At 55.5% G+C, this 15,422-nt stretch overlaps 1 protein-coding gene and 1 long non-coding RNA gene across 2 annotated transcripts; one reads left to right on the plus strand and one right to left on the minus strand.

The window, feature by feature from the left end:
- Window positions 1-2,552: 2,552 nt before the first annotated feature.
- TTI1 (TELO2 interacting protein 1) lies at window positions 2,553-15,346 on the minus strand. Its single transcript, XM_061361351.1, has 7 exons — window positions 13,063-15,346; window positions 12,420-12,605; window positions 11,483-11,631; window positions 10,565-10,705; window positions 9,426-9,630; window positions 8,621-8,708; window positions 2,553-2,784 (listed from the first exon to the last, which is right to left on the minus strand). Exons 1-7 carry the CDS (start codon window positions 15,329-15,331, stop codon window positions 2,568-2,570), a joined length of 3,255 nt encoding a protein of 1,084 aa, XP_061217335.1. The 5' UTR covers window positions 15,332-15,346; the 3' UTR covers window positions 2,553-2,567.
- Window positions 6,099-8,217, plus strand: LOC133216551 (uncharacterized). Its single transcript, XR_009726666.1, has 3 exons — window positions 6,099-6,232; window positions 7,468-7,584; window positions 8,087-8,217. It is a non-coding gene; the product is annotated as an uncharacterized LOC133216551 (long non-coding RNA).
- Window positions 15,347-15,422: the final 76 nt, after the last annotated feature.

Raw genomic sequence — 15,422 nt, forward strand, 5'->3', positions numbered from 1 at the left:
CAGCGCTCCCCTCGCCCCGCTTTGCTCCTCCGAAGCCCTTTGTCATGGGTTAGAGCAACAACAGCACCGGGGCTGGGGACGGGCTCGGTGCTGCTGGCGGTGACCGCGGCCAGAGCCACCGCGTCCCCTGCGCCCGGTCCGGATCCCCCTGCAGAGCCCGGTCCCGGCGGAGCAAACAGCACCGGAGGCGGTGAGGGAGGGGTTCGGGGGCTCTGCCGCAGGGGCTTGCGCTGCGCTTGGGGTCCCGGTCAGGGCCCCGCGAGCCGGGGGAAGGAGGGGAGCGGGGGCATCGCCTGCCCTGGAGGGAAAGGAAGGGCCAGGGCTGCGCTGGGGAGGGTGGGAGGCTGCGGATCGCCTCCGGTGCAGGGTAAACTGATCGCTGTGTGGAGGAGTCGCTTGCAAAACCCAGAGGCGAGCTTTAAAAAGAACGGGTTTATTAGCAGATTAATTTTGCCGAGTTGATGGGAAATCTTTGGGGTTGGAACCTGCTGGATGCGTGAGCAGGACCCAGCACCCCCGCTGGCAGCACCTGACCCACGGGCTGTGTGTGGGGCTCTGCGTGGGCAGGAGGTGGCTGGACACGGGTTTCTCTGCCCCTCATCCCTGGGGAAGGTGCTTGGAGCAGCTGGGGAGGGCTGAGCCCCCGTGCAGCCCCTCGGGGGCGCTGGAGGTGCTCAGTGGAGCCGGACACCCCCCGCCCCCTGGGTGCTGCCCCACTCGGTCCCTGGTGCTGGCACCTTGGGTGCTGCTCAGGTGCCTGCGCTGGGGAAGGGGGCTCGGGCAGGGCAGCCCCCGGCTCGCTTGTGAGCGGGCTGAGCTTAATATGCAAGTCACTGCTGGGGAGGAACCAGCCTCATGAAAATGCCATTTCCACGCAGTCACTCTCTGGCCATTATCCTGCCTCAGACAAAAGCAATTTACTCTGCCTGTAATAAAGCAGGGGTGATAACGAAGCTGAGGAGAGCCGTGACAGGCGGCGCCGTGGGGGGGGTCTGGCAGAGCCCTGACACCAGATGAGGGCACCGGGGGCCTTGGTGCTGTTGCTTGTACTGGGGCCCGGATGGGGGGGCCTTGTCTCAGTGCAGCTGAATCCAGAAGGATTCTGCTTCCCAGAGGGAGCAGCTCACACCAGCAGCAGAGGGGTGGTGTGAGCTCCACTAAGTGCTACAACCCCCAGAACCCTGAGCCAGCCCTGGGGTGCTTTAGAGCCCAAAGGCTTCCTCTCCCACCTCTCCTGTCTTCCCATCAGCTCAGCTCTGCAGGGCACCTCTGTGCAAAATCCAGCCCCGTGTTAAGCAATCAGTTTGTGTATCCACAAAACATGACAGGGCAGAAGCTGAGCTGCAGCCCTGTCCTAGCTGCTAAAAAGCCATGGACTTGCGTGTTTCCTGGAGGAGCACACCCTTGGTTCCAACCATCAGGACATGGTTTGGATGCTCACCCAGGATCCCCAGCAGTGATGCTCGGAGCCTGTGCCATGTCACAGTTCACTGCTTTGGTTTTTGCCTTTCTGAGCTTGCTGCCACACTCGCAGTCACACTCACAGTCACTCTGTCCCTTTGCTCCCCCAGCACAGAGCTCTGTGGGTGCTGCAGCTGCCAGGAGCCGCTCGGGGGGAAGGAGCTGAATCCAGGAGATGGGGTCTGGGAGCAGCCGGCTGCAGATGGTCTGTGATGGAGCCTGGAGGAGCCGAACCTGCAGCGGGTTCCTGTGAGCTCTGCGTGTTCCGAGGGGCAGCAGCAGACCCCAGGCACTGGCTGCTCCCTCCGCTCGCTGCATTGCAAACCATGGCACTGCCGTGCTCACACCTCCTCTGCCCACGTCTGCGCCCACCCTGGAGGCTGAACAGGGCACAGGTAGATCCTTCACCCAGTCCTCCTCAGGGTGGGTGATGGAGAGGTCTCAGAAATGCCCTGTGGAAATGGCAGGCAACTGGGGAGGCAGGAGGAGCCTTCACTCACTGCAGGCTGTCAGCCAGGGCTGGGTTTCACTGGCACATCTGGTCACACTAATCCTGCTCTGTGGTGGGACTTCGGAGCACAGCGCAGTTGCCTGGTCTCAGCAGCAGCCTAATGCTCCTCGGAGGATCTGTTGTTCTTGCCGGGAATACTGGTGAGGATTTACTGGAAATGCATTTTAACCTTTCTGGTATTCACTGGTTTTACAGAGAGAATGGCTTTAATGCACCCAAACTGGATTCTTTCCCTGGGAAGGGTTAAGGCCAGAAATGGGCTTCTGAGTTGTCAATCGCTGTCAAGCAGAGAACAGGAGAAAGGATGCCAGTTGTGAGGAGGTCGCAGGAGTGGGGCCAAGGATCCAGAGCTGGGAAGTAATTTCTGGAAAAGGACTCACTCCTGGTACTGAAGCCTTGAAGCAGATCCTTGCTGTGACCCTCGGAGCCCTGCCCAGCACCAGGCCAGGGGGAATCGGGGCGATGTACCCACCTCAGCTCACCTCACCTCAGCTGCTGCTTTGAACACGCAGCCCCTCCTCTGCCCCGCGCGATCCGGGCTCCAGATCCCGGCCTCTTCCCCGGGTGAGCTCCATCCCGCAGCTCCATCCGTCCGTCAAGGAGGGGGCTCCTGTGCTCCGCTCTCCCGCTGCCGCAGCCGCTCCAGCAGCAGCCCCACGTTGTCCGTCAGCTCGTTCCGCTGCCGCCCCATCCCTGCCAGCTGCACCGGCTGCAGGCTGGCGTGGGGGGGCTCGTACCCCTGCGGGCAGCAGGTCTCTGTCAGCAAGAGCCATGTCCAGTCAGGGTCCACGGCCATTAAGTGGAGGAAAACGCTGGGAAACGGTGGGAAGAAAGGAAGGAGTGAGAAGGGCTGCTGACTGGCACCCAGCAGGGCCCTGAGCAGAGCTGCGGGATGCTCTGATGTGCTCTGCCACCTCTGAACAGAGGTGCATTAGAGAGCACCGTTAAAATGGCTCCTGTGCTCAAGAGAAGACAGTGTGGCTGTTTCACAGCTGCTGGCAAGTGGGAGAAAAACTGTTCTGCACAGCAGGTTATGGACAGCAGCCCAGCAGCGGCTGAGGAACCGACCCAGGCTCTGGTCTGGCAAAAGCCTGTCCCAAGCACTGGGAGGTGACTGCAGCGTACGCACGTGCTGCGTACACCCAGGATGCTCTGGATCTGCAGCGCTCCTAAAGCAAGGTGTGGATGTTGGTCAGCACCCTCTCTGGGTTTGGCAAATGAGGGCTCAGCCCACCGGACCACTCTCTCTTTTGGGTGGTGAACACAAGGGGCTCCTGGGCAGCTGCCACAGGTAAGGTTAAATGCTGTATTGAGGACACTGTATCCTAATCCTTATTTGCTGCCTCCAAATTGTCTTCCTTCTGCACAGCACCTTTCACAAAGCGAGATTTTCTTTAAAACCAAACAGACCCCACACCTCCTTCCTTAAGAATGGAATGGAGGAGGAATGGCAGCTCCTTGAATGCTCTACATTGTGTTGTTGATGGGTTTCACTGAACGTCAATACCTTGGGTAAGCCAGGGGATTTGATCTCTGAGCAAGCACCCTCCTGCCTCCAGCTGTGAGCCCCATTGCAACGCCTCTGGACAGTCCTGCTGGAGAGCAGGAAGCTCCCAGGAGGGAAGGGCTGGTTTGCATGACCTGCACTCGCTCATTCCCCCTGCCAGCTCTGCTTGCGGCAACCTTGGGGCTCAGCCAGGCCTGTCTCAGGGTTTGAGGTGTTCACCGAAATCACAGGGCCAGGAGGAGAACAGTGGGGTGAGGCGATGGGAAGGGCAGAGGTGGCTCTGTCTGTTCCCGCAAGCAGCACAGGATGAAGCTCCCCTCTCTGAAATCAAAGATCACCTGCTACAAGAGCCACACAAAATGCAGACCCCACTGTGTCCGAACTCTCCTGAAGAACCTGTACCCCTCAAGTGAGCTCATTTCCTACCTAAACCAGGCAGGAATCCTGTTAAGCAGCTCTCCTGTGAGAGGGAGCACAGTGCTGAGAGGAACCTGGGAGAGCACAGAAATGAGATGAAGGCACCAGAAAGCTCCCTCACCTCACAACAATCCCGTGGCTGGGTGACCCTTACACCATGAGCAGCCAAAGCCGTTGCTTTTCCCTGTCTGCCATTAACCCCTCGCCTGTCTCTCAGCACAGGTCTCTGCACAGCAACGAAGGGGGATGTTGTCCCTGCAAGCTGCTGGCAGCGTCCCCTCCTGTGGGTGCTGTGGTTCCTATCAGTCTGCTCCGGAGGAACCAGCCTGGACGTGCCCCAAAGCCATGGGCAATGAGCCTCCTTCCTGGGAGCGGCTGGATGTAGGTGAGCTCACGGGGCTCCTGCTCCCCTTGCTTGTTCCTGCAGCTCTCTGATGGGACACAGGAGAAGCCTGGCCCCAGGGGCAGGGTTGGCACCTCCTGCCAGCCCCACAGCAGCTCTCCAAGCTGCTGGTGCTCGCTTGGCCGTGGCAGTGTGAGCCTGCTGCTGCCAGCAAACAGCAGGTCCCAGTGGCTTCCCCAGCTCAGGATGGGCGCTGGGCAGCTGCTCGGGAACAATCCTCTCTCCATATGGCGGGGTGGATAGGGCCAGGCAAGATGAATCACTGTGAAGTAAACACAGGAATGGGGAATACTGTTCAGCTGGCTTCTGCTTCTCCACCATGGGCACAACTTGGGCTCTTGTATCCTTCAATACCTAAAGGGGCTCCACGAAACCTGGAGAGGGACTTTGGACAAGGGCCTGTAGGGTCAGGCCAAGGGGAATGGCTTGAACCTGCCCGAGGGGAGACTGAGCTGAGCTCTGAGGCAGAAGCTCTTCCCTGTGAGGGTGCTGAGGCGCTGGCACAGGGTGCCCAGAGAAGCTGTGGCTGCCCCATCCCTGGCAGTGCTCAAGGCCAGGTTGGACACAGGGGCTTGGAGCAAGCTGCTCCAGTGGAAGGGGTCCCTGCCCGTGGCAGGGGTTGGAGCTGGAGGAGCTTTAAGGTCCCTTCCAAGCCAAACCAGGCTGGGGTTCTGATTCCCAGAGAAGACCTCTGCTCCCCAGCCTGTCCCCATCAGCTGCTCTGCAGAGCCACCCCCAGGAGCTTGGTGCTCCCTGGGGAACTCCACAGCCTCTGGTGCCGCAGTGGCCTGAGGTGTGTGATTATCTCCGATAACCCGGAGTGCTGTGCAGCTTAAAGAACAACTTGACTTGCACATTTTAGCCTAACGCTGGGGTAGTTTCTAAGCAACCTGTTTCCATGGCAAAGAATCCTGGGGTTAATCCAAGTTTGTTTTCTGATGTTGCCTTTTTTTTTTAAACTTAAATATAAGTTTATTGGATTTTGCTTGTGCAGGTGGCTCTCAGTGTACTTGAGCCCAGCACGAGACTGATGGCTGTCAATCAGTAGGCAGGGAACTACACAATCAAACCAAAGGAGGTACGCTGCTTGACCAGCTCCCAGATCTAAAAAGGTCCAAAAATAGTTCCTATTTGTTCCTGTTGTGCTAAACCACTTATTCTACCAGCACAAAGCAGAGCATGGCTGTTTTCTTACCTTTTCCTAAGCTCCAAGCAAAGCCAGGGCACAGTGGATGGGCTGGCAAAGGACAAGTCTGGCTGCTGCATCTCTGCTGAACATTAAACTAACAGGCTTCAGTAGGCACTGGGGAAGTTATTTCTGGAGAAAACCCCCATTCCTACCCAGGAGGTGGATGCAAGGGTCAAACGGTAAAACCTCCAAAGCTCTGAGGGTGCATTGGGAATGGAGTGTAAATTTCCAAACAGCCTGCAAAATGCAGAACTCCGAAGTTGGCACAGGCCAGTGACAACTCCTGAGACCCTTCCCCTTCGGTTCCTTTTTCCCTGGAGTGAAAAGCTTGTCAGGAATGATACAACTTAATGGACTGATGGAAAGCTCAGATTTACACATGGTGACTTTGTTTGCACCGTCTCCCCCCACCTTGTTTCAGTGCTTGGGGCCCACATGCCCCCTTAGCTGCTCAGGGGTTCTGGTCACTGTACCTGCAGTGCACTAACTTATTCTTAATGGCAGGGCAGACACAAGCAGTGCTCCCTGGCTTCCCAGGCTCTTCTGCAGCAGCTTTGGGTTGGGGGTTTTTTAGTGTATTTAGGTTGTTTTGGTGCATTTTGTTTTTCTCAGGCTTTGGAAAACACTCCTCTCCTGGAACGCTCCCAGCAGTCATCTTACAACAAAGCCCATTGTCCCATTTTCTCCTCCTCAGCCATGCTGGAGTCCTTTTTCCTTTTTGTCCCCAGTGTCTCTTTTTGCCTGGTGAGTATCGCATGAAGCTGCAGTTACAAAATTCACTTACTCCCACTGGTTCACCTAATGAAACTACAGGGTTCCATAAATGGGATTAAGCGGCCTCCTTGGGGCATGATAACATCCCTGGATGGCAGCCAGAACTCCCTTTTTTTTTCTCTTGTGGTTCCAGCACCTTGGCTAAAATTCCTGCTCAGCCCTTCGCATACCTGCAGGCTCCTCACCCGCTCAGTGCAGGCACTTATTGGAGCTATGACTGACTTTGTAAGACCTGACCTTGCTCTTGGCAGGTCACAACTCACGAGTTGAATAAGAATCCAAAAAGCTGAGCAAAGGCCACTTAGTATAAATCAATATGGCAAGCTGGTTCCAAACATCTTTTTACCTTGTGTGATTTCTGCAGTGATAAAGCTGAGTTATGTGACGTATGCTGGCATTCAGGCTGTGGCTAAGATTAGTTCTGGCCCATCTGTTTTTAGAAGCATTTAAAATGCAGAATTCTTCGTGTATCAGGTGATAAGTGCCCTTGCCTAGATGGAAAGGGCCTTACATGTGACAGCCTGTGTCAATTTGCAGGATTGCTTTCAGGCACATGGAGAGCAAGGAAAAGGACTGGAGCTTACAGGAATGTGGTGCTTGAGCAGCTGGAGAAAGGAAATTGAGGAATGAGAAGTGATTCTTATCCAGCTGAAGCCTTGTATCATGTATTCTAGTTAGAAGCGATTGTGCTGTGCTTAACTCTGATCCCTCCAGGCTCCAAGACCAGGGATCAGACAGGACTAAACTAAAACAAACAGGAATGGAAACTACAGGTACTGCCATAGCCATGGTTAGTATCAGGCCAGATACAATGCGTGCCTGAGCATGTATGTGTCTGGTCAACACAGCTGCACAGAGCGAGCTGTTCACAAAGGCCTTTCTTTGTTCAGTGAAATGTGCAGTGCATCAGAGGCAGGAGGGAGCAGTGTAATGTGTGGCATTTCCCTTAAAATAGAGTAAAAATAATATACAGGAGAAAAACGTTGCTTGCCCTGAACTTTACTGCCCTTTTCCTCCAACTGCCATGAGCATCCTTCACAGTACAGCTTCTAATGACCCCATCACATCACAGGGCTCAGGCAGTATTTCCCCTCAGCCCTACTGGGGAGGGAAATTGCACAGCTTTTCAGACTGTTTTGTTAATGATTTGAAAGCTTAAGGTTCCAAATATCTAGATGGATCCTGGTGTTCTGCTTTCCTTCCAGCATTGCTTACACAGATGAAGGCTTTATTGTGCTAAGGGTATGCAAGCCTACAGTGACGAGCCTCTCAGCAGAACAAACGCTGCCGAAGCCTGCTGCGATGCAGTGAAAGCCACGAAGGTAAAAATAAACCTGCTCTCCCCAGTGCAGCAATACAAACAAAGGCACAGCTACAGCTTCTGAGCACGCTCCTTCTGAGCTGCTGCCCAGCCACACAAAGCCCTTCACCCCATGCACCTCGGAGACCGGCACTTGGGGAAGGGAATGGCAGCTCTTCTGTTTGCCCTCTGAAGTCTCCACACCCGCTGAACCTGCTCCCTGCTGGCTCCCTCCCCATAGGCAAGGCTGCCCACACAGAGAGGGGGAGTTCTCCCCTGTCCTTCAGCAGGGACAGAGAGGCACGGCTCACCCGTTCATGTTCTGTAACTGGGCTCGTTTTGCCTGCTGAAGTCTCTGGCCCTGTGTCCAGGTGACAACATATGACAACAGCAATTTCTTATCCTGACAGCAGGAACATGCTGAGCAGGATCTTGTACACCAAGCAGCAAAGTATGTCTGTCAACACTTCACAGAGCTGATGTGTGTTCACCTAAACTGTTTGTGCTCTTCTAACCTCTCCCAGAGCAAGGCTGGTGCCAAGACTGACAGCTTCCTGAACAACTCTCATCCACCTGGCAGAGCCCCGGCTGGCAATTTCACAGGAGCTCAGGGAAAACGGAAGGATAACAGAAGTACATCCCCAGCCTGCAGAAGGTATTACGTGACAAAATGCATGGGAATGTCTGGCACAGCCTCTTGCACAGCTGCCTTCTCCTCTGCAGTTTTATGCCACCAGTGGGCATAGAGCCCCAAGTACCCCCACATAGGAGGCAGTCAGAAAACAGCAAGTAGCTCATATTCTCCCTCTGTTCCCAAATGCCCTGCAAAGAAATCTGAAAGTAAGCTGAGGCTTGTGGGCACGCTACCCTCTAGCTGATTTTGGGTAGTAGATGGTACCTAACCAGAGAAAGGGGTTAACTTCCATGATACCCTGTTGTGCAGGACTCCAACGTGCCAGAGGGAGGAGTGGGAAAAGTGCCAAGGGAAAGGGGCAACTCTGCTGCCTCTGTCCCTCATTATTTGTACACCTGATACAAAGGAATTTATGAGACATTACCTCTGGGCAGCTTCCTGCAGTTTCCTGGGTTGCTTGGCACTGAGGTAAATCAGGCAGGCATCTGCCACTTTATTCAGGTCACTCTTGCCTGCAGAAATGGAACAGAGAAGAAGGGTAGGAGGTAACCCACTGCAGCCTGACAGCATCAGCTCTAAATTGGCAGCAAGAGGCTTCTGAGACTTTGAACTGTCTGACCCAGAGCTCTTCTGACCTCGCCTTTTGAGCATCTTGCTGCCAAGCTAGGAAAGCAATCAAGGGCATTGAGAGGAAAAGAGCAACTGCCCAGCAAACCTTCTCCCTCATCAAAGTCAGCTCCGGGAATTTAACCTAGAAGAATTTCAGAGGCTCTCATTCTGTAGAACGCAATATGCTGCATTTAAAGGGTCACTCAGAGAGATGCCCCAAAATGGAACCAGTCGGGTTAGCCAGAAGTCTTAGCTGGGCTCCAGTTCTTCAGTTAACTGAGAACAAAGCATGGCCCAACAGGCCCACTGCAGCAATCCAGGAGCTCCACTTGGTACCCACTTCTCATGCACAAGTGAGATGATCAGTCAGATTCTGCAAGGTGCTGGGAATTTTCTCTCCCATTTGTCTCTTGGGGAGTAAAGAGCAACCAGACCCTCTACAGAGCTCTCAGAGAGGACACAGGAAGACCTGAATGGGATGAGGCTGGAGAAATCAGGAACTCAATCCCACGGAGGAGCAGAGGGCTAAGAAGCAACTGCAGGCTTGGTCAGTGGAGCTGAAAGGAGAAGAGGTAAGCCTGGCAGAGATCTCGCACAGCCTGTACCTCCCTGGTACTCACCCATGTCCAGCTTCGTGCACAGAGAGCCCAGGCCCTGCAGCACAGCCAGCTGCAGCTTGAAGGCGAGCGTGTGGGTGTACACAGGCCCAGCTCTGGCACTCGCTGGGGCCTGGCTGAGGAGGGAGCTGGTCAGCTTAGGCAGGACATCTCTGGAGAATCTCGGCCTCAGGAAGTCCCCACACTTCTGAGCCAGGGTACACAGCACCTAGTGAGGAAGCACCAGTTACTGGAGGGTAAGTGCACAGAGGTCTGGGAGGAACCCAGCATTCCAGCCCAGTGTGGGGACATGGCACCCCTTCCCCTGGGTAGTTTTATTGCAGCTGAGGGCAATGTGACCACACTTGACATGTTTTCCATAGGGAGCAGAAGGTGGATGCTTGATTGAGGGGCTGAGTGACCTGCACCCTGCTTTTGTTTCACTTGACCACTCTCTGGGACTGTCCTTCTCTCACCAGCACAGTAAAGGTAGGAGCAGCTTGTCAAGTCTCACTCAAAATTGCTGGAGGAGCCTCTGATGGAAGATGCCACTAAGATATAAATCCCCTCTGTAGAGGAAACAGCCCATCTCTACAAGCATGGCAGTGAGCAGAAAGGCTGACTGGCTACAGCCCAGGCACCCAGCACCATGGGTGTGTGCCCAGGAGAGAAACCAAACTGGCCCAGAGAATGGCCTTAAATACATATGAAAAGGAAGAAGGGATCCGTAAGCCCAACCCATGTGGCCACAATACTGTTTCCTCTTAGAACTTCACTAAGTCTTGGCTTAACCTCTCCTCTCCTAATACCTCCATTGTGAAAAAATCCCTCCTTTTCAGTCTTAACACTTCCAAAGGGGGTGCTGCTGCTGGCTCCAGCAAGGGCAAGTTGCACTATACAGTGCCTCTGACAGCTGCTTAGGCTGTAAAAGAATCAATTCCTCTTCCCTGCAATACCCACTACTATTGCTCTTCCCCCCAGGAACAGTGTCAAGGTTTTATCTGTGGACAAGCTGCAGTGGGAGTGGTACAAGCCTTCCCCTGCAGGGTGGTGACCCTGTGTTCCCAGCCACAGTTAACATCACTCCACAGGCAGAGCAATGCCTGAGCACTTGGCTTCCAAGCACCAGCTTGAAGGCTCTTGGCAGAGACTGGCTGCTGTACCTTGAAGGCTCTGAGCACTGCCAGAGGGTCATCGCTGATCAGGCGGGTGACGAGAGCTGGCCAGACACTGTGAGCCATGGGAAGCAGATGGTTTCCATGAGGATGCAGCACAGTTACACAGAGTTCCAGCACGTCCAGAACCTGGGCAGGAGGAGCAGAAAACAGACCTTGAGCATTGCAGCTCCAGGTACCCAGGTGGATCCCCAGTGACAAGCCAGGAGAAAGGAGGGATTAAAACAAAAGGGTAAAGCTTTGCCTAAGCCTGAGCTGGGATAACTGAGCAGTACACAGAGCACAGGCCTGGTAGGAAAGGGACAAGTAGCACAGTGACATAACCTGTACTGGGCTATGGGGATGGGCTGGAACCAGGGCATGAACCCGGCCTGATCCTGCAGGCTGAGCTGTGCACCAGGACCCTGCTTGTGGGGAATGGGAGCAGGATCACTGGGCAGGGCTGGGGCCCTGGCGGCAAGAATCTGGGTTATGCCTCACTGCTGCATGTTCTGTCTCACTTTGCAGTTCAAAAGGATGCCACCTTCAAAGGGTTTTCGTAATTAAAAAGCCCTCATCCCAGGCTTTTAGCCCTGCTTATCATCCCCAGCACCTTCCAAACTGATCCTGCCTGGGCACTGCAGGCTGAGGAAGGGGATGGAAGAAAGATGCTTCTGCTTCCTCCACCAAGGCTGAGGCATAAGACTTGGCTATCACGAGCATCAAGGGAAGGTGCTGATATGAAACCACCCCGGCTGCCATTCCTAAACCAGACAGCTCCTGGAAAACTGTCCCCCTTTCCCCTGGCAGCCTACGGCAGCACTGACCTCCCTAGGGCAGGAAGCCCCCCATGCATCATGCACGTGCTGACAAGCACCAGCCCCTTCTCGGCCACCACCCATCCCCTTGGCACTGGTGCTCACCCACCTTGAGCCGCACATGGAGGCTCCCGTCAGACAGCAAGTGGATGCACCTCTCCAGCACGTCTTTGGCCAGCTGAGCATGGCTGGGCAGGGGAGCTTCTCCTTCTGTCTCACAGTTGCTTGGCTCTGGCTTAGCAAGGGTGGGAACCTCATCTGGAAGGCAAAACCGTTACTGAGGCCACGCAAATGACCTGGAAACCCTGGAAGATCACAACAGCCACCCACAACTGTGCGGGTTCCCAAGTGAGGCCTTGGGCATTTTTAAATGCATCTAGATATAGGCAAGTCCATGCTTGAGTTCTGTGAGCTAAGTGTCAGGTTCAGCTCAGTGTGGGACTCGGGAGGGTTTGCTTTCTTCACTGGACAATGCAGCTGGTGTGACATTTGCAGGCTCTCCTCACCATGGACTTGTCTGCCATTGATTTTTATGAGACGTGAACAGCCTGGGTATTTAAAGCTGAAGTGTTTAAAGGTCAGGATCGCAGCACAGCCCAGTAAAGACTAAAAATTCCCTGTGTTTGTGTCTGCAAGGCCTGTCAAGGACAAATGAGAAGGGAGTGGTAGCATCATTCGCCAGAGAAAACGGTACAGGGATTCCCAAGGGAGGGTGAGGAAAACACAGCAGGATCTTGGGAAGAGGAGACTGCATCCTGAACCCAAATGACCTGTTATGAGGTAAGGAAAAACTGCTGTGTGCTTGTGTTTTAGAGCCACGCAAGCCTTGATCTGCAACCACTGCACTTCCCCCTGCACAGAGCACAGGAAGAGCACCCAGCAGCACTGTGTGAGCCAAGGTCAGCTCAAAGCAGACCTGAGACTGCCAGGAAGGTGCCAGACCTTCAGCCTGGGCCTGGGTTACCTGTGTGTCAAAAGGAAACCCCCGAGGTCCCCATCTTTCTCCAAGTCTAACACACTCTGCTCCCACCAGGCACAGCACTGACCTGCCTCCTCATCCCCTGAGTCGGGAACATCGCCCTCTGCAATCTGCTTCTGCCTGATGTAGTCCAGGAAGAACTGCTCCATGTCTCGTGCTGTCACCGCCTGCGGCCCTGGGTCCAAGGTCCTGCTCTGGCACTTGGTGCTCTGCTGCTGCTGCTCCTCACTGCAGGATGATCCAAACCACTGGACTGCAAGAGAGGAGCTGAGATGTCACTGAGCAATTGCGATCCCCTCCTGCAAGCCAGTAGGGTACTGCAGGTTTCTGGGGACAAACAGGACTCTCCAGTCCCATGGGACTGAACCACAGAACCAGGCTCCTGCTTTCACATCACCGTGACCTTCCTGATGGGATGAGAACATTAAAACCCTCCTATAAAAAGGAATACACTCCATGTGCTTCTGCAGAACACTTATGGGAGCAGTAAACCCACCCTTTCTCAACCACTAAAGGCCATGTTTCTTCAGGCCAGACACAAACCAGTTGTGGAGAGGGGAAGCTATTGGCCACCTTTTCTTGAGAGCTGGCCCACCAAGCAGAGCCAAGCTGCCACCACCTCAGCTACCTGAAACCTCCCATGGCAAGTCATAAAGCCAAATACAAGCCCCTTTAGACTGAATTACACAAAGTAAAGGTTGTTTAGCTACCTAAAGCTGTCACTAGTGAGTGCAGGACCCCGAGGAAGGTGGAAGCCTGGCTGTTGTAACACTGATCTAGCGTTGAAAGGACATCTTGGATAACATCTTCTACCAGTGGCAGCAAGCTGGCGTCCGAATGCCTCAGCATAGTGTCCAGCACCCGGGAGGCCCGTGGCTGCTGCGCCAGCTGGCGCAAGCCCAGGGAGATCCCGTTCACCAGGTAGTCAGAGTTGTCATTAATGAGACGCTGCACAGAGCCGTAGCCACAGGCCTCGCTCACGTCCGCCAGCGTCCCCAGCGCCGTCTCGCTGATGAGCAGGGTCTTGTCCCCAGCCTTCTCCAGCACCGGGTACAGAGCCGACAGCAGCAGCAGCCGGAACTCCTTCCCGAGGACAGCAGCAAAGCAGCCGACCCCTTCCAGCTGGATGCACATCTGCCAGATGTTGCTGTTCATGGTGCGGGCTGTTGCGTGCAGCTCCGGGGATGGAAGGAGAATGGTACTGCACGTACCCTCTGGGTGGGCAGGGAGTGCTGTGTGGTGGGCAGGGAGCTGCTCATGGCTGACTTCTTCTGTATCGATGCTCGTGATCAAATACCAATTTGCCTGGTCTGTGTACTCATCGAGAATGGATGTCACGGACCCTTTGAGATCGTCCATGCTCGGTGACACTTCCCTTTCCTGGAGGACATCCACTCCCACTCCAGCAGCTCCTGCAATCAGCTCATTGAGGACCATGGCCGCCTGCTTTCGGTACATGGCAGATTCGCTGTACAGTCCCATGAAATGATCCACAAGCAAATAGAGGTTCCCATAGTAGCCAAGAACACGACACACTTGTTGAAGGAGCTGGAAAACCTTCTCCTCTGTGAAGAAGCGGAAGTATTTCCTCTGGCATCTGCCATTCTGCACAGCAGGCTGCAGGAAGCCCTCGCAGCCCCACTGTCTATGCTCCACTATCTTCACGTCCGTCACGTCCAGCTCCAGAACCTGCATCAGTGCCTTGGACAGGCGGCCCAGGTGGGACGTGGAGTTGAGGACGATGTTAATCTTGGGGCCCAGCAGCTTCAGGTAGCCGAGCAGCAAGCTCAGAGTGGAAACCTTGCCCATGTCATCCTGAGAGCTCATCAGGCGAGGAAGCGCCGTGGCAAGGGAGTGGAGGTTCTCGGAGAGGACATCAGCCAGAGCCCTGCTCTGTGCTATGATCTTCTGCTCTGCAATGCACTGCAGAACCTCGTTACATCTGCTCTGGACTTCGCTGCTTTCGTCGTTAACCAGCCCCACCAAGGCCTTCAAGAGGTGAGTGAAGGAGCTCCCCAGCGAATGGCTGCAGTTCCTCAGTAAGTGGTGGACCAGCTCCACCAGCTCCAGTCTCACCTTCCAGTGGGGGTGAACGGAGGAGAACTCAACCATTTTACACAGGAGGAGAGACAGATTTTTGGCTGTACTTTTGCTCCAGTCAGGTCCTCTATGAACCAGTACTTCTGATACTCTGCTTTGCTTTTCTGGTAGCTTCTCTTTGCTCTTTGGGACTCTGGCTAGCTGTGCATCGGCCATCACCAGGCCAACAATCAGATAAAAGAGTCTGATGGCAGCAACGGTGGGTTTGTGCCCTTGTTTGATGTCTCCGGTAACAACCCGGGACAGGGAAAGGGAAATCCCAGGCAGAAAGGAAGCAAACAGATCCCCACATTGCTGTGCCTCGTCATCGCCAAGGGGCCGGTGCTCCTGGCAGTCGCACTGCAGGACCAGGACCTGCAAGCACTTCAACGCAGAGACCTTGAGCTGCTTTGCTTTCTCTCGCTCCGCCAGCCCCAGAAGCAAGGACACAGCAGAGGCGAGGAGCGGGAGGGTGGCCGGTTGGTACAGGGACAGGCTCACATCGCCCGAGGCCGAGTGCAGCAGCGTGCGGAGCGCCTCGGTCACCGCCAGCTTCAAGTCCTCGCTCGGCGCGGCGGGGCCGGGGCCGAGGCAGGCGCAGAGCTCCGCGAGCAGCTCCTGCAGGAGCTCCGGCCTGCGCACGGCGGTGGCTGCGAGCACCGAGGTCATGCACTGCAGCGCGCTCTGCACCAGCCGCTCCCGCCGCGGCCCCGGCGCCCTCAGCGCGAAGCGCAGCGGGAAGAGGACGTACTCCTGCAGCTCCTGCAGCGCCGGGCCGCTCACCGCCGCCAGCCGCGCCGCCAGCCGCCACACGTTCTCCGCCGTCTGCACCCGCGTCAGCTGCACGCAGGCGGGGCGCAGCGCCCCGAACGCGTCCCGCGGCGAGTCGAACACGGCCATGGCCGCGGCCTGCCCCCCGCCGGTGCCGGTGCCCGTGCCGGTGCCCGTGCCGGTGCCGGAAGTGGCGTCACGAAACCGGCGCTGTCACCGC

The sequence above is a fragment of the Neopsephotus bourkii genome, unplaced genomic scaffold (assembly GCF_033783945.1).
Source record: "Neopsephotus bourkii isolate Nb327-2 ecotype Australia unplaced genomic scaffold, CSIRO-AGI_Nbou_v1 NB_1060, whole genome shotgun sequence".
Lineage (NCBI taxonomy): Eukaryota > Metazoa > Chordata > Aves > Psittaciformes > Psittacidae > Neopsephotus > Neopsephotus bourkii.

What these genes read in the sequence shown, in the direction of transcription:
- TTI1 (XM_061361351.1), bottom strand. Translation starts at nt 15,331, where the DNA reads ATGGCCGTGTTCGACTCGCCGCGGGACGCGTTCGGGGCGCTGCGCCCC. An exon ending in CAGTGCTCAGAGCCTTCAAG is followed by an intron (nt 9,631 to 10,564) that starts GTACAGCAGCCA and finishes CTTCCTCACTAG; the next exon opens with GTGCTGTGTACCCTGGCTCA. An exon ending in GTGCACGAAGCTGGACATGG is followed by an intron (nt 8,709 to 9,425) that starts GTGAGTACCAGG and finishes CCATTTCTGCAG; the next exon opens with GCAAGAGTGACCTGAATAAA.